This window comes from Nuphar pumila, chromosome 9 (genome assembly GCF_984573655.1).
Source record: "Nuphar pumila chromosome 9, dmNupPumi1.hap1.1, whole genome shotgun sequence".
Taxonomy (NCBI): Eukaryota; Viridiplantae; Streptophyta; class Magnoliopsida; order Nymphaeales; family Nymphaeaceae; genus Nuphar; species Nuphar pumila.
In genome coordinates this window covers 113,863,699-113,877,704 of record NC_143257.1, presented here as the reverse complement: position 1 = coordinate 113,877,704, position 14,006 = coordinate 113,863,699, and the positions used below count along the sequence as shown (strand labels likewise).

At 39.7% G+C, this 14,006-nt stretch overlaps 1 protein-coding gene across 1 annotated transcript; it reads left to right on the top strand.

The window, feature by feature from the left end:
• Positions 1-4,061: 4,061 nt before the first annotated feature.
• On the top strand, positions 4,062-9,220 carry LOC149828935 (uncharacterized). Its single transcript, XM_090017003.1, has 6 exons — positions 4,062-4,606; positions 6,072-6,118; positions 6,431-6,507; positions 6,712-7,278; positions 7,543-7,753; positions 8,899-9,220. The coding sequence occupies exons 1-6, from the start codon at positions 4,462-4,464 to the stop codon at positions 9,055-9,057; spliced, it is 1,206 nt and encodes a 401-aa protein (XP_089873129.1). The 5' UTR covers positions 4,062-4,461; the 3' UTR covers positions 9,058-9,220.
• The last annotated feature ends 4,786 nt before the right edge of the window (positions 9,221-14,006 follow it).

Here is a 14,006-nt window from a genome sequence, read left to right as displayed (position 1 = left end):
AGAGAGAGAGAGAGAGAGAGGTTGCGGCTCACGATTTCTTCATAACAGAAATCGTGACCTAATGCCTATATTAATACACTTAAGTGTATACAGTGGGTCGGGTCGGGTGTATTATCCGAACCCGGATACAAATAAAAACATACATTTAATCAAATGGTGTTCATCCTCAGGAATTTCTCAAAGAATTCTTTAATACACTAGATTGTACAAGGTTTAAGAATACCGTTAACTTCCACAAGCATATCTTTTGGCAACTAGCAGGGCTTTGGGAAATTAAGAGATGGTCTAAAACAAGGTTACCAGAAGCGCCATAGTATATGGGGAAGCGTGCTTCCCCGAAACACATTTTGAAAGTGCGAAACGTGGCACTTCCAAAAGGTGCTGAGAAGCACCCAAAAAATTGGGAAGCGTGCTTCCCATTAAATTTTCATTTTTTTTAATTTTTCTACTTTTTTCTTTTTTTTCGCTTTCCCCTCGCTTCTTAGGTCGCTTCCGAGACGATTCCTGGTTCGCTTCTAAGTCGTCCCGCGCTTCCCGCTTCCTAAGATTTTGGAAGTGCCTCGCTTGCCGCTTTCGCTTCCTGAATCACTTCTCGCTCCCGCTTCCCCGACTGACAACTCTGGTCTGAAACAAGCTTCTTCAGTTTTCTGAGAGTTTTTGCCAGATTCACTCACATGATTTACATCACAACATTGTGAAGAACCCCTTCACTGTGACTAGATAAATATTGAGGCGCATAAGGCATGAAGTCGGTGGACTATTGAGGGTTTACTTCGTAGGGAGGCGGGCCCATTAAGTGATCTGCATCATTAGGAAGGTTCCTCTTCATGAAAAAAAGAGATGGAAGTTGATCTAGATTCTACACTCTCTCCTTGTTTTGTCCTTTGCCTTTATCGTGCAAGGGCCTTTTTTAGTACCTTTTTATGCAATTATGTTTCTGATAATTATTCTCGTAATTTGTATAATATTCTGAACATGACCATTTGACATCTTATGAGCTGGCTTTGTGTTCATCTATTGAAGACTCAGCATCGAGATGGCTGTCATTGATGAATAGGATTCCTAACCTAGGCATTCCATATATCATAAGTGGATGTAGAATTAAGAAACAAGTTTGAAAATTAGGGCCTCTCTTTGTTAGATTTGTAAAATATAACTCAGCAACACAAGTGAAAAAAATGAAACAGTGCAATATATTGGCTGATAATTTACATATTGGCTAGGTTTTGAGATATAGTGCAATATGTCAAGTTTTATTTGTGATATTTTTCCATTACTGCATGTAGTTTTTTAATTTCAAGCCATTAAATATCATAGTGCCTACGAGTGCAAGTAGGAAAGCATAAGCATCTGTATGGCATGTGCAAATCACCATCCTCCAAATTGGCTATCGTATCATGATCAAATGAAAAGGACAAAAATAGCTTACTATTTGCCATAATTTTTCTTTCTTTCTTGTGTTGGACTAGATTTTTCAATTTTGTTAGTCATTTTGATTCATTTTGCCTTTTGGTTCTGTAGTTGTAGGCATTTGCAACTTTTGTGCAGTGAGAAAATGAGGTCTTCCTTGATAGTGTTTCAAATGGAACCCTGCTTCTTCTAGATCTGCATTGAAGGGGTATTGATGATTTCTTTGTTAAACAGAGCAGTTGTTGCTGAAAAACTGTCTTTTCTAAATTGTGTATATTGATGGTTTTCTTACATTAGGCTTTTGTTGTGAAATTAGGTATCAATGACAAGGGGTTTCTTGTTCATGACTAGTTTAGTTTTGGGTTTTCAACAATCTTGGGGATCATGAAGGCTTCCCTTTCTAAGAAAAGAAACATCACATTCGATCACTTGTGATATCAGTATAATCTTATCTAAAGCTTTCCTGTCTTCTCCATTGTTGGGAAGCTCGCAAATTTTCAGTTGAGTTTGGGACTGCCAAACAATTCCAAGGCCAATGTTTTGGTACAAGAGAATCAAGAATGCTTCTGGTTTGGTTGTTTACAGATGGACGTGCAGGCCCAAGTAGTTTCATAAAGGTCCCTCAGCCAGGGTAGAGCAGTAAATTGAGAGAGTTAACAGAAAGACAGGGACGTTCTTGCAAAAAACACATCAGGCAGGGACATTTTTGCAAAATTGTGACAAGGCAGGACTATTTTGGAAAAAACCCAAATGGAGAATAAAAAGTTTTAAGAAGGGATCATACAAATGCATAAAATTGTTAAAGGTAAGATAGTTCTAACATGCAAAAAACTATATGGTTCATGTTATTTCTTATGTTCAAGTTGGCATGTTGTGATGCTTTTGATATTGTTTGAAGGCAATGAGAGATGCCTATCGTGTGCAAGGCGGATATTTATAACAAATAAATATAAATATTTTTCCATCTCAGATTAAAGCCACTAACCGAATCCCTAATTCCTAGAAACATGATGTGCAATAATTTATTGATCTAGCTGTGCTGGCCTTCAGGTTATTTTTTTATTTACTCGGAAAAACTGTTCTAGGCGCAGAGATCTAGCTGTGCTGGCTCGCTCGCCAAGCTTTGGCTTACTCAGTGCGGTGATGCCCATGGGATTTGAACCTAAACTGACCGTCCACTATGCCAAACCCCTTGGGTTGCCTTCAGGTTATTTTTCATTGAACCATATGATGGAAAATATTGGTCAGTACCCTAACCTTTCCTTGGTTAAGTAGATTGTGGCCTCCCTACTCATCTGGTAAGGGACTTCATGAGTTCGAAACCCATATGTGTGCGTTCCTTTGGTGTGAGGCTGAAGCTGGGTGTACTCCCTGGTGGGGGAGGGAGACCAGGGGTTTTTACTCCAAGGAACCCATGATTGAGCGAGGTGCTTTCCCTTGATTATCTCAAAAAGTAGATTGTGACCTTTTATTTCATTCATTTACAGTAGGTTGGATACGTTCTATGGAGACCTCAGCAACTCTAATGGCAAGAGGAGGGCTAAGACATAATTGAGAGTATTGATACGGGTGTAACGGCATCCACTCTAATTGGATCTACCATTATCAAGATTGGGACATGAACTTGATTGAGTAAGTGTATCTGTGGATTTGATTTGATTAACCTTCTGAGCTTGTTGGATCCAAATAATCCTGCATATAGCTTTACTTGATCGGGATTTTGATGAATTTGGATATTTCAAGTTCCTTTTGGAGTTGGAATTGGAAACCTTGTACTAACCCGACCACTTATCTAATGGGATATCGAATGAGATAAACAAATCCGATTCTAATGATTTGGCTTGATTGGTCATACCTAAGCCAACTATTAACATCCCTACTTAAGATTGGATGGGCATGAATAAGCTTGAATGCAGAGGGGAACTCACAAAACTGACCCAATGTAGATAGATGAGGCATCATGATGATCCATTTGATTCTTTCCCATATTGACTATGTTTTGGGTTCAATACCTTTATTTATCTCACAATCATAACCCGCCATCAATCCTGCAGTACAAACGCACAAGGCAAACACTCTCACAATTTCTCACTTGGGAAAAAAGCACTTTCTATTCATTTTGCACAAATTTCTTAAGCAGCATTTGGGACTATAGCCCGAGGGAAACCAACTCTTTGGGCTTGGGTTGGATATCCAATCTATCCCAAATCCATCTAGTTGGATTCGGTAAAGGAGATCTGATCCAATTAATATTTGGATTTGGAATTCAGTACAAATGCAAATCCAAGTCTAACAAGATCCGAGCATTGGGATAGATAGCAAATTGGGTCTGAATCTCAATAAAAGCTTTGTTCATCCAAATCCAAATCCAAATCCGATTAAGCTACTATCGTATTAACCTATATCCGACCTGAGTTCAACCCATTTACATCGTTTTGAGGCATGTTAATGTCGTCGACCTGGTCAATCTAGTTAATTAACCCGCTCTTCATTTCCTTTCTTACTATTTGACTTATGGGAGCAAAGTCACCAAAAAAAAATCCCAAATTGCAGAAAGTGGCCAGGGAACCAACCCTAGGGGGAGTGTTAACGGTCCAAAACAATTAAACACTCCAACGGCTACATATTTTCTCCAAGCATCCAACCAAAGAGACTTCTTTTTCTTTCACTCTCTCCCTTCTTCTTCTTCACCGCCTCTCTCTCTCTCTCTCTCTCTCTCTCTTTGAGCTACCATCTACTGGTGCTTCCTGATTCATCAGTTGGGGCATCGTTTTTTCCCCAAGAAACACTCCGTTTCATCAGTTTTTCTCCATTTTCTCTGTTGGGTGTCTCTCATTTCAAGCTAGAGATTCGTAATTGGGGATCTACGTCAAGAACAACCATCTGGGTGTTCTCGTACTCACTTAAGCGAGATCCAAAATTTTATTTTCTCTTTTCTTCTCTGCTGAATTTTGTGTGTAATTCTTGAACGCAATAATCTTCTTGTTTTCCCTTTTATCGCTTTCTTCTGGTTGGGGCATATATCGCCTGTTTTCTGCAGGTGGGTTCTCGATGGAGGTGTTGGCCATCGATTGGGAGAATATCGACAGCAGATTCGTGAGGGACGATGCCTACGAGGGGATCAACGCCCCCAAGTGGGTCGATTTCTTGGCCCCCGAAAACCCCACCGACGATGACGCCTTCTTCTGCAGACCCGGTGAGTGCCTCCCCTCTCTGCTTTCATCCCTCATTACTGAAACCACCAAATTTCTCTCTGTGTTCTGCTGGTTTCTCTGTGGGGAAATATTGCTGGTCCTGTTTTTGATTGGGAGGTCCTTCGCACAATGTGGATGTTTTAGGGTGCGAGTTTTGAGTGCTTCGATCTCTGATTTTGTATCTGAAATTCTTTTTCCTTTTTCTTTTTCGATAATCCAAGGGTAAAACCCTTCATCACCGACCGCACATTGGCTGGTCACACCCAGCTTCGACCTTATGGCCATGGTTTCTAACTTGTGACGTCCCGTCAGACTTGGTGACATTCACAAGTCTCTCCTACCAGATGAGCGGAGCCCATGTGGGCATGTATCTGAAATCCTAGCGTTTAGCAGATCTTCATATCAGGATGGATCTGAGATTCACTGTTTGTTTTACCTCAGATCTCAGATCAGATTCAGAAAATCTGAGGTATTCAAAAACATCCCCATCGGCTAATTCTGGCGTGCCTTGTATCTGTAAATTGATGGAAGGGGCCCTCACTGTCCACTCGGCTCAAACAGTGTTTTTTGGATGGGTTGCAACCCAGTCAAACCCCAATTACTGAAAAGATGATCTGACTTGAATCAAGCATCAAAAACCCTGAACCAAACGCGACCCAAATAAATGTGAAAGCACTGGGTATCCCTTTGTTTGCTAAGGCACTGTTTATGCATTTAGCTGCCAATTCTTATGTTTGACAACCTTATAGCGCACCCCTGAGAAGGTGGTAGTTGTCAAATCTCGATTTAATTGCAAATCATGTTGGGTCATTTAAAAAAAAACAAAGAACAGGTTATGAGTTGTGAGTCTAGGCAATGTTATCAGTATCGGTGGGTATCGGCCTGTATCTGCCCAATAAGCATGCAGAAATTCAGTACGCTCCAGGCCTGAATAGGCTATTTTTTTAATAAATATAAAAATACCAAAAAATAATTTTTAATATTATTTTTATGATTTTAACACGTGTCACATTATGATTGATACATGATCATTTTTAAATTATTTTTAGGCTCAGTTGAGTGGTATAGGCGGCACAACAATTCAGGTTTGATACTGATACTGACAACATTGTGTAGGGATGACAATGAATCTGATATTATCTGATATCAGATTGAATTCCATTTCATTTAGTTGCACTGAGTAAGCCAAAAACCATATCCGATTAGAATTGGATGCAAATATGGTCTTGATTTTTTGCTAAAAATATCAGGATTAGAAGGATAATATCCGAATCCTTGTTACTAAAATACTGATGTGGCACACATTCTAATCTGAATCTGAATTTGAATCTGTTTAGCCAACATCCGATGGTTATCCCATCCGAACTGTTTACATCCCTAGTTGAGTATTATTTGGGCAAAATACCTGACTTATGCTAAGGACATTTATGTAATTTCAAACTTACCCTTCTTGGTCATTATATGCAGATTGTAACCACCCGAAGACGAATCAGATGTCCTCGACGATCCAGAAAGTAAACTTTCTCTTTATTCACAGCTCTTTATTTTGATAATTACGTAAATACCCTTCAAAGCCAAAGGAAAATGAACCAGAGAAGGCGCTGCGTGGAGAGGATGGTTTGGTCATTTTTCGGGTGTTTTGATTTTGTTAGCCCCGTAATTTTCAAAATGACTGTCATACCCCTCCATTTGCTGGTGTTAAGGACATGGTCATTTTGGAGACTTGTCAACAATTTGAAGGGTATCTTGGTCATTTAGAGCACTGCCGGAACATGTGGCATTATTGTAGTTCTATGAATTCCTTATCACTTTTTTCGTCATTTCAGCAGTCTCTGTCTACACGGACGTCACTTCTCAGATCTTCAAGCAACGCCGCGATGCCGCTGGGCGAGAGGAATACAAGGTAATTTACCAAAAATGTCCTTATAACTCCATGAATACCAGAAGAGCCCTTTGTTTTCCCCTGTGCATGTAATCCTCGGGTCTGGATCTTCGATCATATCTGAGATCCGAGGTAGCAGTGGTCTTTTGGTTATATCTTGCAAAAGGAAGGGCATTTTGAGCTCCACCCTAACGGTCGAATTTTCTGGGCACTTCTTTTCCTCAGAGAACCGAGATCCAAAGTCAGAGGACTTGTTTCCTCATCCGTGACCTCTCTCTCAGAACTCAAATCCCCACAGAAGACCAAAACGCCATCTAAGTCTCCATATTTGGAAGCAGAATCCGAAAACAGAAACCCGAACCGCTCTCCATTGGCAGATTCCTCGAAAAACAGCAAGTTCTCTAATGAATTCAGGGCCGAGAAACCGGTCCAGAGGCAGAATTTGGTCCAGAGGCCAGTAAACAAGGAGCCCAAGTTGGAAAAGACTGTCCCCTTGGCAGAGCCGGCGACTCCGAATAAGGTGCCGGCGCTCAAGAGCACACTTTCAGCCCGGAATCTCTTTGCCGGGCGGGATATCCTGAACCAGATATCCGAATTCTGCACGGAATTGAAGAAGCTGGCACTGAATGGGAACCGAGCAGCTGGACCTGTGAGGCCGGTGGCAACAAAGTCAAAGAGTTCGGTTTCGGGCAAGGGATCAGGTGTGCTAGAGAAATCCAGGGCTGCTGTGGACGAGAATCAGAGGAAGGTCTTGAATTCCCGGATCTTGAGTCCAGACTCGTGGAGGAAGAGGTAAGCTCGTGTGCATCTTATAACATTTCTCTTGGTCAACCCAAAAATCTTTCCATCGGTTGGTAAAACCCTTGAGATTCCCCTACCCACAGAAGAGTACACCCAGCTTCTACCTTAGGGCTAATGACACCTCCTGTGGGTTTTGAACTCATGACATCCCGTCAACTTTGGTGACATTCACAAGTAGCTCCTACCGGATTAGGGGAGCCCTTATGGGCTCCCACAGCAATCTTGCTAATCAACTGCACTACTAATATGCCACAGGAGAGATGGAGGAGACAGCAACAACAACAGGAATGAGGGAAGGGCTGGAGATCAACGGCCAGAGTGGAAGATCACTGGCAAAGTCAACAGCAGCAGCAGCAGCAACGGGATCCGGTCAACGCCCCCAACCCCTCAAAAGTTCCCTCCTCATCCTTCCCCACGCAAACCGCCAAGAGCTTCCCCTCTCAAGCCGTCCATCTCTAACTCCATGGTAAGCCAATTTTAGCCAACTGTGCGTTTGCTTTTTCTTTGGCACAACCCATTTCTGCGCCAGTAAAACCCCTTTTATAATGGTGCTACCGCCAAGTTGCGCCAGTAAAACTCTGATTTCTTGTAGTGGCGTGTGTGCCATGGGTGTGCATGCTCGCTCAGGTGAACCCATTCAAATGAATCCAGATTCAACAACATTAAGGGACTTGCAGGTCTTTATATCATCTCCCTTCGAGTCCGGACCCACATGCAATCACATATCACAAAAGCAATGCCCCGCTGCACCTGAGCTCCCTCCATCTTTCCTGTACGGGGCCCAGCAGCAGATGGAGGGCTGCGAGGTGCAGTGGCACATTGCCTTTGTGCAATGTGATTGCACCTGATCCAGCTTTCCTTCCAAACTATATAGTTCCCTGGGCGTGTTGTGTGTTCACGGTTGGGCTTGATTGAGAATTTTCCTTTTTTTAGATAATCCAAGGGGAACCACCACCACCAACCTCTCACACATTGGCTGGCCTCTGGTTGGTAAACCTTGAGGGGGTCCCCCCTGCCTAAGGGAGAGTACACCAAGCTTCGACCTTGCGGCATGGGACCGCCCATGGGTTTCGAACATGTGACATTTGGTCAACTAGGTGACATTTCTCAAGTCGCCCCTACCAGAGATGAGCAGAGCTCTTGTGGGGGTGGGCATGAACTATTTTTTTTTTTTAAACTCGAATCAGATTTGTACCAATTCTGTATTTTTCAAATTTGAGATCCATTCAGCTTGGATGTGTAGGCATTGCAGAATCCAACCTAATCAGATTCAGAGTTGGATGAAAAAAACTCAACTTAATCCAGCCAATCTGACTAGCCTAATATACCCAATTGGTTAGCTAGTCTGATTTGAATTCAATTCAGATTCATGTCTGGATTTGGATATAAAACTCGATACGGAATCCAAATCAGAATTTTATTTGGGTACTGCTTATTTTACCAAATCTGATTTGGATTGGAGTTACCATATCCTACTCCAATCCCAATAGTTTGTTTCAGACCTATTGATATTTGGATTTGGATCGATCAGACCATAATTTAGCCATATTGATATCAGATTGTGCTTTCATTATTTCTCATTGAGTATCTAATATGATATGGTAACTCCAGGAGGAGAGGAAGGAGAATCACCAACAAGAGTTGCAGCCAAAGGAAAATATGAGCAAAGACTTGGATCATGAGGACAAATTGACTATTTCACCCATGGGAGACCGGTCGTTGGACATGTTCTGGTTCTTGAAGCCATGCTCTCTTTCAGTGCAAAAATAGCCCAAATATATTTTTTGCAAAGTTATTTTTTCCAGGTTTTGTGATTATTTGACTTACTTAAGGACGGCTTAAGTCATTTATAAGAAAATAAAACCTTTGAGAACTGTGTAATAACAACTATTCTTTTTATAATATGGTATAAATAAATTGAATTTTTTGTTTTATCTTGGCCAACTTTTTTAAAGTTGGAAAAACGTTGCTCGTTTAGTAGTTGTGTATTGAATTTAAAAATAAAGTAGCATTGCCTTTTTTTTCCGCTGCTGGCTGTAGGTATGGCAGGCTGAGCCAGTGCGACCAGGGTGTGGTTTATTCGGGTTATAAATTAAAAAAATGGCTGGTGATCTGCCCTTTACAAAAGCATGGGCAGCTCATCGGCTGCCCAAGGCTTGGCCTATTTAAGCATGCCCAGACAGGGGATGGATACAAGGATCACTCAAATGGCTGCCTAAGTTAGGCAGGCCAATCACAGCATTCTAAGTGGGGCCTGCATTCTGTTGCTGCGCGCCCTTGTAATGTTGTCATATGCAGGCACTTAACCAGGCCCCGGATCTCGTTCATGCCTGGGTTAGGTTTTTGCACCCTCGGCTTGGCTTGCTCGAAGCTTAGAATTTGGATTGATCAGTTTGACAGGGCCGGGCCAAAGCTCACCCCTAATCTGACGCATCAAATACCCATACGGTAGTTTTTTTTTTTTCTCTGCTTGCTAAGTTGTTATGGCCTAAATGGAAGATGCCTGGGCCTGTTCCATGTCAGGAGCAAGAAACTTAACGATGTTTTCCAATTTGGATTTGATTCGATACTTTATAACTGATTTACATTCAGATCCGCATCAATTAAACTCTCTCCATTGAAATTTGTAGTTTGATAGAAGCAATCTTTTCAAGCCATTGAAATTGTATTTTTGAAATATTTTATGCTTCATTTGGCTTTTTTTAAGCATTCATAGTTCAAAGAGCATAAATTTGCTTTGCCCTTTCATAGGTAAGGAGTAGGGATGCACAAGGAGCCGAGCTAGCTCGGACTCGACCCGTTTAAGCTAGGCTTGAACTCGTTCGAAAAAATAATTGAGTCAAGCTTTGAACAAGGGTTGAGGCTCTATATACATAAACGAGCCGAGCTTAAACATGCATTCCAGCTCAGATAAGCTCGGCTCACATAGTTATATACAAAAATTATATTTTATATACAGAAAAAAATTATACTGTTATTGTAAAATAGCACATTTCCAGAAAAGCCTTACAATTTGCTGAAATCCTCTCCATGTCCAAAATTTTGATTCTCAACTTTTTTTAAAATATTTTTTACATGATGTTCAAAAATCATGGTTGCGAATGTCCCAAAAATATTCACAACTCCTTTCACTAAAAAAAAATTGGGTAAGTTCTAGCATAGTGACAAATATCGCGAGATTTGTGAAAATCTCGCGATAATATTGCGAGAAATTGCTTGAAAGTTTAAAATGACAATTTCTTGCAAGATTTTCAAAATATCGTGAGATTTATTAAAAAAACATAAATACCGCAATTTAAACACGATATTTATATATTAAACGGCTAATTATCACGATTCAAATGCGATATTAATAAATTTTATTAATATTTTCTTATAAAAAATCATTTTTATAATTTTTAATTTGAAATTTTTGCCAAGATTTTGACAAAAAATGCAAGATTTTGCAGAAAAAAATGCAAGATTTATGATTTTTTTTCAATTTCTCATGACTTTTTGAAAAATGAGAAATTGCCGATAAAAATGTTTGTCACTATGGTTTCTAGTACTGTTCATTGCAATCTGAACCGGGCGGCGAAGCGTAGTGAGCCACTCATGATAAGGGGAACATGTGATTGATGGTGTGATGCCATATTGTCCGGATCGGATGCAATCACATGGCACAAAAATTGTACATTAAGAACCTGATTGCCCTCCATCAAGCCTTGGGCCCCACAACTGATCAGGTCCTTAATCCACAAATATTTGTGCATCTTTTCAGATGCCATATCATTGCAAAAATAATCGTCGATAGATGCACCATGGACCTCTTCTGTCCAGGGTTCCTTGGACCCGACCCGCTTTCGTTTCCTGGTTACCCAGAGTAATAAAGCCCAGAAACTAGCCTTTTACCTGCCATGTTTTGATCCTTAGCCCATTCGTTGTCCCAAATAGTTTGACTCTACCAACTGTAACACTTGACACATGAGCTTCCGAGTTCTCTGCCCCTAAGCTTCCAATGCTGTCACATTCACCATGAAGCACCACTTTGAAATTCATCAAGAAAAATGATTTGCTTATTTTAGTTGGTATCTCTGGATCATAGTGACAAAACGTTTAAAATGACAAATATCGGTAGCTAAAATCTTGTAAGAAATTGAAAATTTTCAAGTTTCTCACATTTTTGTCAAAATATAGGTAGAAATTAATTTTTAAGACAAATTTGTTTTTTAAAAAATAAAAGTAAATTTTAAAACATTTAATTTCTCACAATATTTACATTTTTATTAGCTAGACAATTTATCAAAAATTTTCAGTTATTATTTCGGAAAAAGATGCTGATATTTATCACTAATATATGCTTTGGATATGGGTTAGTATGGAAATTTTACCTGATACAGTGTCCCGGTCCACAAGTTATATCCGTGGCTATAACATTCTGAGACCCCCTCACTATTGAGATACAGTCATCACCTTCATTTGAAAAAAGAAAAAGATTACAAAATATAAATCAAAAGCTGAGATTTGGGTCACAGCCCAAAATGGGTTCTATCCATTAGTTTGAATTGGATATCCATTCTGTTTCCTATCAGTTTTTGCTTAGAAAGACTATCAATCTTAAGCATTCAAAGTGAGTGCCACATCTCCTCTCATCTCTCCCTTTTCTCCCACGAGATCTCTCTTGTTCTCCAAGCTCTCTAGCGCTTTTGAGCTCTTGAGTCCTAGCTCTCCTTCTCACTAGCCTTGTCTTAATTAAAATGTCTAGTTAGTAGAGCTTAAGGCGAGTCCAATTTTAGTTGAGTCAAGAGGTTAAGGTGGTTCATGTCGAACCAGTGTAGGGCGTGGGACAACTTTTGAGCAGGTGAAAGCTTGGTTGTATCTTAGGAGCGAAGTTGCACGATTGCCCATTGCACTAAAAACTTGTTTTTAAGTGAGGCAACTATCTCATTAAAGATATGCTTATATGGTTTAAAGTATTAAAACAAATAAGATGGAATGATTTCTTATGTTATTGTGGTTATATTTATCAATTTTTATTTACATTGACCCCCAAGGGGTTTAGAATAGCTAGGCAGGTGGTCTAGTTTCAAAGACCATGGGTAAGGATTGTTATAAAATTAACTCATGGGTATGTCAATTGAGCTTGAACCATAAATGAACTTCTTGATCAAGTTGGGTTCAAGAAATTGATTAAATTTTCACAAAAGATTTCCCTGCTACACCACCTATTGTATTCGAGTAGAACATGAGTAAAAATGTTTGATGGCAAATTCCACGATCAAGGCAAAGCCAATCAAGTTCTGGTCTATGGTGCAGATTGTGATTCAAGATATCGGCATATTTGCATGCAGCTGAGAATCATCCAATGCACCCCCTTCCCCAACAGGGTTGGTGTTCCAATCAATGGTTAGGCAGTTATATATGCTTAATAATTGGCCCATCAACTCGTGAATAAACAAAAGAGAATCAGACAATTATTTTAATTTTTTTTGGAGAAAATAAGGAAAATCTTGGTGTATTTAGATTCACAAATAACAAAATAATTACATATGTAAGACCCTTCTACCAAACCCTAAACACTCAAAGATCTTTTTTCAAACTTGATCTCATCTCGAATCAAGAGATAGATAAATAAACACATCTCATTGCACTGATTGGGGTGCTCCTATAGTGATTGAGGGGGTCAAAGACGAAGACTTGAGTTATTTATAGCAAGCATTCTTCTTAAGGTTAGATCCAATCTTTTGGTCCACACGAAAAGGGAAAAAAAATCCATGTCTTCCTTTCATTTTCGGGAAGAAAAATTTAGGAAAATTCTATTGATTGCGGTTTTTTTCAAACCTTCGAAAAAAGCATGAAAAAAAGGCTTGAATGGTACAATCCCTAGGTCAGCCGTTTCATTCTGGGGTGGTCACATATAAAAACAAAGCACAACAAAATCACACCATATTCGGAATAGGTGATTGAATTTCTCATAATTTGATCAACGGTTTTAATGTCACGTGAATTTGTCATGATTTTAAGGCAGGAAATTCAAAATGTCGGTGATATTTGTGACTATGATTCAGATGTGAAGTTTTGGGCATAAAAAATAAACATTGGTACTCTTTTTAGCCATTGAAGCTATAGATCAAATGGATCAGCCAATGTAGTTTGCTTCATGGGAAAGAACCAAGTCCAAACACTTACAGCAAGGCATTTTCACTCCTCATATGGATATATATAGCTTTAAACCAATCCTCTGCTCTTATATAGATATATAGTTTTAACCTAATAACATGCAATCAAAATGCAAGAAGTCGAAAGTTCTCTCTCTCTAAATAAATTTGAGATGGAACGGGTCCCAAAGGTTTGGGTGTTGATTGATCGATATTAGGTTATTAGCTGGTCCGAACTTCTCGGCTTAAGCTTTATTGCTCCTAAAATAACCTAATTTTTTGTTATGAAAAGCACCAGCGTGTGATGGTTTCCACCAATATTATCAATACCGTTCTGCCCCCGTTAAGTTCCACAGTTTGAAGGGTTTTATGACAGATCTAAACCATTAGATGTGTTTAGCATACTCAATTTAATGAGAATCAACACTTGGATCATGTTTTTTAAATGAAAAATGTATCTTTATGAGTGATAAAAATTGATGCCATCATAGCCATTGATTTTGGATCACCGGAAAAACTTGTATACAGGTCAGATTCCGGTGATACAAAAGCTGGTTCCCACTAAACAAAACCTATAAATCA